This window comes from Erinaceus europaeus, chromosome 7 (assembly GCF_950295315.1).
Source record: "Erinaceus europaeus chromosome 7, mEriEur2.1, whole genome shotgun sequence".
In the NCBI taxonomy this organism is placed as follows: Eukaryota; Metazoa; Chordata; class Mammalia; order Eulipotyphla; family Erinaceidae; genus Erinaceus; species Erinaceus europaeus.
The window spans coordinates 99,531,250-99,543,327 of record NC_080168.1 but is presented as its reverse complement, the minus strand read 5'-3'; the positions used below and the strand labels follow the sequence as shown (position 1 = coordinate 99,543,327).

The 12,078-nt window shown below is 36.9% G+C and overlaps 1 protein-coding gene across 1 annotated transcript in view; it reads left to right on the top strand.

The window, feature by feature from the left end:
• LEMD3 (LEM domain containing 3) overlaps positions 1-12,078 on the top strand; it is a 69,684-nt gene that overhangs the window by 37,453 nt on the left and 20,153 nt on the right. The window contains exons 3-4 of the mRNA XM_007516881.3: positions 2,057-2,123; positions 6,254-6,321. Of these exons, the coding sequence (XP_007516943.1) occupies positions 2,057-2,123; positions 6,254-6,321 (135 nt within the window). The remainder of the gene's footprint in view (positions 1-2,056; positions 2,124-6,253; positions 6,322-12,078) is intronic.

Sequence of the window (12,078 nt, the reverse complement as noted above, 5' to 3'; positions counted from 1 at the left end):
TATAAGGTGTATTTCAAATGCTAAAATTACTTTTACTTAATGTGTGTTTATTTGAAAGATTTCTCTAAATATGGATTTTTTTGTAGAACTTTTAACTTTTATCAGGGTGATAAAGAAGACAATAGAAATGTTTAAAAATGTTTCTTTATATTTATTTATTTATTTCCTTTTGTTGTCCTTGTTTTACTGTTGTAGTTATTGTTATTGATATCTTTGTTGTTGGGTAGGACAGAGAGAAATGGAGAGAGATGGGGAAGACAGAGGGGGGGAGAGAAAGACAGACACCTGCAGATCTGCTTTACCTGCTGTGAAGCAACTCCCCTGTAGGTGGAGAGCCGGGCCTCGAACCAGGATCCTTATGCTGGCCCTTGCGCTTTGCGCCACATGTGCTTAACCCGCTGCGCTACCGCCCAACTCCCCTTTAATGTTTCAAAGTATGTTACTTGTTGTGTAGGAAATGTAGCTTTCTTGTGTTTGCTCTTGCTATTCCTACTGATTAAGTCTTTTTTTTAATTCCTTTTTGTTGCCCTTGTTGTTTTATTGTTGTAGTTATTATTGTTATTGATGTCATTGTTGTTGGATAGAACAGAGAGAAATGGGAGAGAGATGGGGAAGACAGAGAGGGGAGAGAAAGGTAGACACTTGCAGACCTGCTTCACCACCTGTGAAGCAACTCCCCCTGCAGGTGGGGAGCCACCAGCTCGAACCAGGCTCCTTAAGCAGGTCATTGTGCTTTGCGCCACATGTGCTTAACCTGCTACCGCCTGACTCCCTGCTGTTCAATTCTTTTGTTCAACTCAACTACTCCTTCCATATATGGAACTTCATTTCCCTCTCATATATTTACATTATACTTTCTTTGCAAATTTAATATTAGACTATGTTTTTTGCCATAGGAACAGGAACCAGTTGGCCCCTTGCTTTGCTGAGAATAGCTCTGAATTCCTAGGATAGGAGTAGGAAACATTTTTTCTGCCAGCGGCCAGATGTTTATGCTATCTATGAGACATACAATTTAGCACTTAATGGAGCTATGAAAAAAAAATCTCCATTTATTGAATTTTGATATCCACCTGTGGTTGCCTTGCCAGGGCCAGATCAGATGCCTGTGGGTTAGGTGCTGGCCTTCCTTGTCCTAGTAGAGACTCACTAAACTATTTCTAATAAAAAACTAATAGCTTTTAATAAAAAAATAAAAAACTAATAGCTAATAAAAAACTAATAGCTTTTCTATCGGGGGAGGGGGTGGGATATGGAGATTGGGCGGTGGGAATTGTGTGGAGTTGTACCCCTCCTACCCTATGGTTTTGTTAATTAATCCTTTCTTAAATTAAAAAAAATTTAAAAAAAAAAAAAGAAAAAAAAAAAGAAAGTTTACGTGGATCCACACAGTATTGCTTTATCTTGTCCAAACATCAGGCTATGAAAAGTTGGTCAGATTTTCATACTGAATCAATGTAATCCTCTGAACTTCATTATACTGGCCCTAAGACAAGATCATTCCAAAACAACCTAGTTCCTATCCCCAGTCTATCTAACCTTCTTCCCCCCCAACTTTTATCTTGTCTCTTCTCATTACTTTTATCTCCTAATCTTTCTCAAAAAAAAAAAAAAAAAAAACTAATAGCTTTTAAGTTTATGCAAGGCCACTTTGAAAATGTTGTGCCAGTACTCATTTCTCTATTATGTGGCTAAATTAGATAACAGCACATGAAGAGAATAGCCTCATAAAGACAATCTACAGGAACATGTACAGTATAGTTGGGCAGTGGGGGGTGGTAGGATGAATTGCTTTGTTGGTTGGGGATAAGATCTTTTTCATTATTGATTTTAATGTCAATCTTTCGATCACTGTCAAATAAAATACACATAGTGGTAAGTTAAGTTGTTAGATCTTTAAAGAATGGTATTTGTTATCTAAACATAAATTTACTTTTTGGATTATGTAGCTTCTATGATTGTAAGTATATTTACTATCTTCCTTTTTGAATTATACTATCATCGGGCCCATGTTTTTTCTTAAAATTGAATATTATTGTAATACTTTTAATTTTAGGAAAGTGAAAAAAATCTTATGATGAACACACTATATAAACTTCATGATCGATTGGCACAGCTTGCAGGTAAGTCTTTTAACATAACTGTCTCTAAAAATGTTTTGCATATGTGTCATGCCATAACTGTAGATACAGTTATCCCCAAATCCAGTGTTAAATTTATTACCTATTTAGACTGAATTTTTAACATACATACTGATAGTTATTTTTAATTAAGGTCTTTTTCCTGTCTGTCAGATATATTAGATGACCTATATACATTTTATATTACCAAGATATCCTGAAAACTTAAATCCTGATTGCATTGGATAAACAGTGAATTTAAGTACAGAGTTGGGGGCTGGGCGTTAGCGCGGTGGCTTAAGCGCACAGCACAAAGCACAAGGACCAGCATAAAGATCCTGGTTCAAGCTCCCGGCTCCCCACCTGCAGGAGGGTCACTTCACAAGTGGTGAAGCCGGTCTGCAGGTGTCTATCTTTCTCTCCCCCTCTTTGTTTTCCCCTCCTCTCTCCATTTCTCTGTCCTATCCAACAACAAAGACAACAACCATAAACAACAAGGGCAACAGAAGTGGGGGAAATGGCCTCCAGGAGCAGTGAATTCGTAGCGCAGGGCACCGAGCTCCAATGATAACCCTGGAGGCAAAAAAAAAAAAATACAGAATTTTTAGGGGGTGGTGATATAGATGTCAATCCCTTAGACAAAATAAATATATTCTCCTAGATTTTTTTTTTCTCATTATTTTCTTCATGTTCTGCCCTTAGTAAGTCTTTGAGAGCTCTCAGGTATTAGCATACTACAATTTGAACAATTACAGGTGTATTAGTATCAAGTTTATTATCTTGATGTTTCAGTAGCAGCTTATTTTTTTTAATTATCTTTATTTACTTATTGGATAGAGACAGGCAGAAATCAAGCAGAAGGGATAGACAGAGAGGGAAAGAGACAGAAAGACACCTGCATTCCTGCTTTACCACTCACAAAGCTTTTCCCCTGCAGGTGGGGACCAGAGCTTGATCCTGGATCCTTGCACATTGCAATAGGAGCACTCAACCAACTGCGCCACCACCCGCCCCCTTGTAGCAGCTTATTATAAATAAAATAATTTTTAGCTTTTTTTCTGAAAGAGTATTTGAGTTCTTTATAAACAGAAGAATGAATAATTGTTTATTTTTTTATCGTTGTGGCTATTATTGTTGTTATCAATGTCCTTGTTGGATAGGACAGAGAAAAATCGAGAGAGAAAAAGACAGGGGAGAGACACCTGCAGACTTGCTTCACCACTTGTGAAGCTCCCCCCCGCCCCCCCGCAGGTGGGGAGCCAGGGGCTCGAACCAGGATTCTTACACTGGTCCTTGCACTTTGTGCCATATGTGCTTAACCGGCTATACTATCGCCTGACCCCCTAAATAATTGTTTTTATAAACTTTCGTATGTAGTGAATTATTTTGCAGAAGCCAGATCACTAACTAGTAAAAGATAAGTAGGTAAATATGGAATCTTTCTGATTGAATGAAGGCATTTAAAATCCTGACAGTTTCTCCATCCTCTCACTAATCTTTTTATTTTTCCATTGATCTGGCCTATTTTTTGTGTTTTTTTTTAGGTTCATAATAATAATTTGTATATCGTCAAAAGTCTTTTTTGCACTGACTGATAAGAAGTCACATTCATATGCTGCAAAATCATAGCATTTATCTTCTGTGCTGTAGCACTTAGAGATAGGTATATGTTATAGCTGAGAATATCTGATTTAGCTACCTCAGGCAATCTGCATAGTGTTATTTTATGAAGTGTGCTAGAACAGCATTATCTAAGGTGCTTTTAAAGATACAGATTTCTTCTACAGCAGGGTCCAGTGACGACTTCTTTTTTTTATTTAAAATATTTATTCTCTTTTTTGTTGCCCTTGTTTTTTTATTGTTGTAGTTATTGTTGTTGATGTCGTTGTTGGATAGGACAGAGAGAAATTGAGAGAGGAGGGAAAGACGGGGAGAAAAAGATAGACACCTGCAGACTTCTTCACCACTTATAAAGCAACTCCCTTGCAGGTAGGGAGCCGGGGGCTTGAACCGGGATCCTTATGCCGGTCCTTGCGCTTCAAGCAATGTGCGCTTAACCTGCTGTGCTACTGTCCGACTCCCCAAGTGACTTCTTCTAAGAAGAGGCCAGATAGTAAATATTTTAGACTTTGTGGAATGGACTGTCTCTGTTGAAAAATAATCATTTCTGCCCTTAAAGCAACTATGGATAGTATGTAACTGAATTAGTATAGTATAGTTCTAATAAAATTTAATTTATAGCAACGTTGGAAATAGCATAGTGGGTAAAGTGCTAGAATTAGAAGCTTAGGATCTCATGATCAGTTCCTGGCACTGCATATGTTAGAGTGATTTGGTTTTCTTGGTAATAAGATGTATCTTTTTTATTTTAAAAAAAGGACTTAATTTATATAACCCAGTAGTAAGGCAGATTTGACCTGTGACTTGTAGTTTGCCAACATGTGCTGTAGATCTGTGAACTCTCTAAAGATAAAGTTTGATGACTTTACTTGTTCATCTAACAGGTGATTTAATAGCCACCACTAAAATTTGGCTTAGAAAAAAGTGATTGATGGGAATGTGGTGTTTTTTATTTATAGAAAAAAGTTGCCAATAATTTTACTTTATTACCATGTTATTATTATTTTTATTTTTTTATTGTTAAATGTTTTTGGAACTATTTGGAAGAAACAGTGTAGGAAAACTTTACAGTTGAGGTTCAGTTATAATTAATGGAAAGTTTTTAGATTCTACTTCCAATAGTTACAAAATAGGAAAGCATAGCTTTAAATCATTTTAATATCTCTTTATAGAAACCGGATCATATTGAGAAGTTGCTACTTTCCCTGGTTATCTGTTATACTGATTTTTTACTTATTTTCTTCATTTTGAAAAATTAAATTTTAATTATCTTCTAAATAGGCAAATTAAATAAAAAGTAAAAGTTATAAATAAAAATAGGAACGGTCTTGGATTTCTAGATATTCTGAAATACATGAAATTGAAAAGTTTGGTTAATCATCCATTATACTTGTTTATGTTTTTAAATATTTTTTATTGGGGGATTAGTTATTTACAGTCCACAGTAAAATATAGTAGTTTGTGCATGAGTAACATTTTCCAGTTTTTTACATAACAATCCAACTCCCACTAGGTCCTCCTCTGCATCATGTTCCAGGACCTGAACCCTTCCCCTCTCCACCCCAGCGTCCTTTACTTTGGTGCAGAACACCAATTCAAGTCCAAGTTCTGCTTAGTGTTTTCTTTTCTGATCTTGTTTTTCAACTTCTGTCTGTGAGTGAGATCATCCCATATTCACCCCTTTTTTTTTTTTTTTTTTACTTGTCTCGCTTAACATGATTCCTTCAAGCTCCATCCAAGATGGATGGGGTGAAGGGGAATTCATGATTTTTAAAAGAGTAACTTATTTCATCAAGAAAAAAAAGTAAAGGAGAGAGGGAGGTCAGAGATCTGCTCCTTTGTTTGCCTTGCCTTATTCCTACAGCACTCTGAACCATCTCCCTGGCCACTGCAGTAACACTTTGAAGGCATATACTCTCCTTTTACAATTAATGGAAGGTTTTTACAATCTCTTTATAGAAGCCAGATCATATCTAGAAGCTGCTACTTAATTTCCCTGGTGATCTATGTTATACCAATATAAATGTTAGATAGGCTTGACTAGACTGTGAAAATGCAAATTAGAAGACAGGGATAAACTTACTTAAAACTTTGAATTATTAGCTTTAGTAGTAGATATACTAATTTTTCTTCTTGAGAAATTATATGTATATACATATGTAACATATGTATTATGTCTCACATATTACACATATGTTATGTATATGACAGGTCTTCTATGTGCCAAGATTTATGGATAAACATCAGTGTGACATGGTTTCTATCCTAGCTAACAATTTAGTTGGGAATTTAAGAGGAGACTATGTCTCTGTCCTGAAATGCATTTAAATGTTTGTCTCATGTTTAATAATTACTTACTACTTACTGGAATGTTTTCTAGGAAATGTAGATAATGTTCATCTTCTTTGATGGTTATAAGTTGACTTATTATTATGCTATTTGTAAAATATTTTGATGATCATGTTTTTTTCTATAATATGGATTTAAAACTAATAATATGCTTATCTTTATAGGAGATCATGAATGTGGCAGTTCTAGTCAGAGGACTCTTTCTGTACAAGAGGCAGCTGCATATTTAAAAGTAAGCAGAGAAATTAGAATCCTAGTAGCAGTGTTCTTAAAGCTTATATAAATATTGCCATGCATTTGTACTTTCATTTACTGTCATACACTTGGCCTGCTATTTGCTCTAATGCAGCCTGATAGAGAAAGCTGAATTACTTGATAAATTTTTGCTTTAGGATAGTCTAAGAGTACACACATTACTTTGGAAAGACTACAAACAACATTGCTGAGAGAAATTGAGATGAGTAAGCAGTATTTAAGAAAGCAAATCTTGCTGTGTATATATTAGTACATATAGTACAGCAGCTTCTCTGACTGTGACTGTAGTAGATGCCTCATGTAAATAGAATTAGGGTGAATTTGTCCATTTGCAACTAGCTAATTCATTTAGTATACTGTCTCCAAGGTTCATCCATTTTGTAGCATAACACAAAATTTCTTTTTTTTTTTTAAAGCTGAATAAAATATATACAGTCATCTGTTAACTTTAATGATAGTGAAGTGGTCTGAGGAGCCTGTCAATAGGCAGTTTAATCATTGTTCAAGCATATTTTTTTCCATTAAAAAATGTTTCTTATATTTAATAGGACAGAAAAATTGAGAGGCGGGGCTAGGTGCCACCACCTGCCCCTTATATTACAGTTACACAAATCTAGATAGCATTGTGTTGTCAGAAAGTCATGATGCTTTTTTTTTTTTAGAGACTGGCATACTTTTTTTAAAATTAATTAATTAATTAATTTTACTTATTCCCTTTTGTTGCCCTTGTTGTTTTATTGTTGTAGTTATTATTGTTGTTGTCGTTGTTGGATAGGACAGAGAGAAATGGAGAGAGGAGGAGAGAAAGATAGACACCTGCAGACCTGCTTCACTGCCTGTGAAGCGACGCCCCTGCAGGTGGGGAGCCGGGGTTCGAACCGGGATCCTTATGCCGGTCCTTGTGCTTTGCGCCACCTGCACTTAACCCGCTGCACTACAGCCCGACTCCCATGATGCATTTTTTAAAACTTTTTTTTAATATTATTCCCTTTTGTAGCTCTTGTTGTTTTAATTGTTGTAGTTATTGTTATTGATGTCATTGTTGTTGGGTAGGACAGAGAGAAATGGAGAGGGGGAGCGAAAGATAGACACCTGCTTCACCACCTGTGAAGCGAATCCCCTGCAGGTGGGGAGCTGGGGGCTCGAACCAGGATCCTTATGCTGGTTCTTGCGCTTCACGCCATGTGCGTTTAACCCGCTGCGCTACCGCCCAACTCCCAGTCATGATGCATTTCTGCATAGAAAAATATGTCACGAGGGTGGGGGTATAGCATAATGGATATGCAAAGAGACTTTCATGACCAACGCTTTCAAGCCCCAAGTTCAATCTCCTACACCGCCATAAACTTGAACTGAGCAGTGCTTTGGTCAAAAAAAAAGAAAAAAATACCTCATGACTTTTTGGACAACCCAAACAATCTGCTGCATTTTTTTGGGATCTCTATGATTAGCATTTTCTAAGATGATAAATGTCCTTTTGTGTGTTCATTGGCCATCTGTGTCTTCTTTAGAGAAATATTTATTTTTAAGTTCCTTTGTTCATGTTTTAATCTGATTGTTAGTTTTTTTTTTTTATTGAACTTTGGGATTTATTTATTTTAGATATTAACTCTGTCTGGTACTTAAATACATATTTTGGTTTTATTGATTGTGTTCCATAGTCCCTTATAAACTTCCTTTTCTCTCTTTCTCTCTTTATTTACTTTATTTATAATAGATTTAAAAAATCTACTGGGCATTTTTCTGGATGTCATATGTGCGTGTATTTTGTTTTTAATGCTACTAGGGTTATCACTGGTGCTTTGTGCTGCTCTAGTGGCCTGCCTTTCTTCCTCCCTTTCTTTCTCTCTCTTTTTCGTTGCTTATTTTTATTTGACAGGATAGAGAGAAATTGAGAGGGAAAGGGGAGATAGAGAGGTAGAGAGAAAGCTAGACACCTGCAGACCTGCTTCACCACTTGTGAAGCATCCCACCTGCAGCTGGGGAGCCGCGGTTTGAACCCAGGTCCTTGCACATGGTAGTATGTATGTTTCACCCACTGCACCACTGTCTGGCCCCTCTTTATTCTTTTATTCAGAAGGTCACTCTTTTTTCTTTTATTTTTTGTTTCTATGAGTGGATAATTTCAAATATCTTGTCTTCTAGTTTCCTAATTCTTCCTTTTGCTTGACTAAGTTTGTTGAATGGAGCTAGTGAATACTTCAGTTCAGTTAGGCTCCAAATTTTCTGACTGTTTATTCTTCATATTTTTAAAAAATATTTCTTTATTCCCTTTTGTTGCCCTTGTTGTTTTATTGTTGTAGTTATTATTGTCATCGTTGTTGCATAGGACAGAGAGAAATGGAGAGAGGAGGGGAAGACAGGGGGAGAGAAAGATAGACACCTGCAGACCTGCTTCACCACCTGTGAAGTGAATCCTCTGCAGGTGGGGAATTGGGGCTCGAACCAGAATCCTTATGCTGGTCCTTGGATTTTGCGCCACCAGTGCTTAACTCGCTGCGTTACCACCCGTCTCCCCTTTGTTCTTCATATTTTCTGTCTTTTATTGATAGCCTCATTTTATTCAAATATTAAACTTACTGATTATCTTTATGATAATTATTTTGAATATATTGTCAAAAAACTAATGTACTTCAAGTTTCTCTCATGCCAGTTTCTGGATGTTTACTTTATTCCTCTGTGTACCTTGTTATCTTTGTGTTGGAAACAGTGAGTTTGATAGCCTCATCTCCTAGTCTTTACAGTTGACATCATTTAGGGAAAGACTTGCACCACTAAGCTTTGCTCTGAATTTGAAGGTTGTAATAAAATCTTTTTTCTGTGGACACATCTCTGAACTCGAGGGATGTAAATTCTCAAGTAGAATTTAACTCTCTCTCTCTAATAACCTATAATAAAAGAATAAAATAGACTAGACGCCTATAATAATCTCTTGCTCCCCCTGGTGTTTCTCTGATGTATTGACTCATCTGGAGCAATCCCACAATTTCCAGCTGTTTTCTTTCCTCTCTGCAATCTCTAGACATCTAGACTTACACGAAAGTCTTGCCAGTGCCCTGAGATAAATGATAGATACAGAACCCATAACTTTTGGAACCTCTTGAGAAACTGGAACATTGGACACACACTAATTCTTTCCTTCCCCAGGGAAAAGCCAGAAGTTGGGCATTTTTTTCCTTTTACTCGGCAGTGAGCTGGGGGTGCGGGAGGGGGGAGATAGCAATAGTGTATGAGTTATGCTAGTTCAGTACTTCCTCTGTTAGGTAGTCCTTTTCCTGTCAGTGCTTAGATTCACTCAAGACAATATAGACTTTTTACCCTCATCCCTCACCCCCTGTATCCCCTGCGAAGTCTCAACATCAGACATATATTCCAGCCTCCTCTTGCCCTCCTTGAATAAAAGCCAGAAGTTGAGAGTTTCTTCCCAGTTGCACCCACAGTCTATCAGGGAGAACAAGGAATTTTTCGACCAGCTTTCATTCATCTGCTTTTGCATTTGCTGGGGTACAAGTCTACTCATTTTAATCCCTTCTTTGTCCAGAGCTCTGTAATCCATCTTGCAATTCTTCTACCCCTTAAGACCAAACAAACCTCATGACTATGACCATTCCTTAGTGAATATTTTAGCCAAGCTATTAGTTATTACGCTTGTCACAGGCTTGTTATTAATATTCTCATCTAGGTGAAAGTGAAAAGAACAAGGTTGAAAGAGAAGTCCCGGTACATGTTATTAGAAACTCTTCACTGAGTGACACCAATTTTACTAGGTAATATAGAAGGGGGGGGGGGGAAGCTTTTAGAGAGCTACCAAAATTGGCAGTCATTAAACTAGGTACTTCATATACTCACTTAAGTCTCCAAACAACTTTGACAAGAATTAGCAACTCTTCTACTTACAATAAGAAACAAGTTCAGAAAAATTAAACAACTTTCTTACCAAGACACACAGCTTTCTTGCGGCTGTACTAGAATCTGAATCCATATCTAACTGCCATGATTTTATACTGTCATAGAATCTTTTGAATATCAAGATAAAACTCATGAATTAAGTTAAAAACAGAGTTCACATTTCTGTCACAAGGGGTTGTCAATGAAAGTCTTAGAATTATACTGCATTCTAGATTTTAAAAGAAAAATAAAAGAGAGGGTTCATATCAACAAGAATAACAGAATGGGAAGTCCTAGGCCCTCCCCAATGGAGAAACAGATTCAGCAATATGTAGACACATTCCCTTTCTAAGGAACTAAGAAACCAATATGTTCTTGGTAGCACAATTTGTAATAGCCAAAACCTGGAAGCAACCCAGGTGTCCAACAACAGATGAGTGCCTGAGCAAGTTGTGGTATATATACACAATGGAATACTACTCAGCTGTTAAAAATGGTGACTTCACCATTTTCAGCCAATCTTGGATAGACCTTGAAAAAATCATGTTGAGTGAAATAAGTCAGAAACAGAAGGATGAATATGGGATGATCTCACTCTCAGGCAGAAGTTGAAAAACAAGATCAGAAAAGAAAACAGAAGTAGAACCTGAAATGGAATTGGCATATCTCACCAAAGTAAAAGACTCTGGGGTGGGTGGGTGGGGAGAATACAGGTCCAAGAAGGATTCAGAGGACCTAGTGGGGGTTGTATTGTTATATGGGAATCTGGGGAATGTTATGCATGTACAAACCATTGTACTTACTGTTGAATGTAAAACATTAATCCCCCAATAAAAAAAATAGTACTAAAAAAGATGAGTAGACTAAAGGGAACAGAATTAAATAGTACAGGAAGAAGGCAGAGCATGTGAGAATCCAAAACAAGCAAGTGCTTCCTTCTGAGATATTTAAAAACTATTTTTACTTAAAATAGTAGGAAAAACTGATCCCAGTCAATGCTTCTTTCCGGCTTATTCTCTCTCTCTCCTCCTCACCCCCATACCACTCCTTTTTTATTTTAATCTTAGAGGTGGAATAGCACAGATTTGTTATGCTTGATTGTCAGCCCCTGGAACAAAGTTAATTTTCTCCATAAGAATTCCAAGACTTAAAATGCTCTAGGAAAAAAAAATATGGAAGGGAGAAAAATATTCTGAATGCTGCAGTCAGAAAAATAGCTCAGTTGGTAGTATGTTCACTTAACTGGGTACACCACTGCCTGGCCCCTGAAATAGCTTGAACTTTGCACTTGGATGCCTGAAGTTATCAGTTGAGTCCCCAGTGACATGTTCTAAGTGTGGCACTCTGGGTTGTCTATTTCTCTGTTTTATGTGAAACTCATATTTAATGAAATAAGTATGTAAATCTCTAAAAATATTTTAAAATTTAATAGTTAAGTTAGAGTTGAGAAAGAGTAGGGGTTGGCATGGGGATATTCGTTTTTTCTCTGGTTACTTAATTAGAGCTACAGAAAGCAAAAAGATAGAAGGCACTAAACTAGGATTGAAATTCATTGAGTCTGAGTCAGCAGCAAGCAGTAGGACAACTAAGGTTGCAGCAATGAAGATAAAAGTCCCTAGTTTTTGTTTTTTTTTTTTCCATATTTATTTATTTGATAGAAATGGAGAGGGACATGAGTGGTAGAAAAGGGAGCAAGAAAGAGAGACAAACTGCTCATGAAGCCTCACCCCCTGCAAGTGGGGACCACCTAGGTGAACCTAGGTCCTTGCGCATTATAGCACATTCACTCAGCCAGGTGCAGCACCACCAGGCCCCCCTGAATTCTAGTCTTAAAAAATTTTCAAGT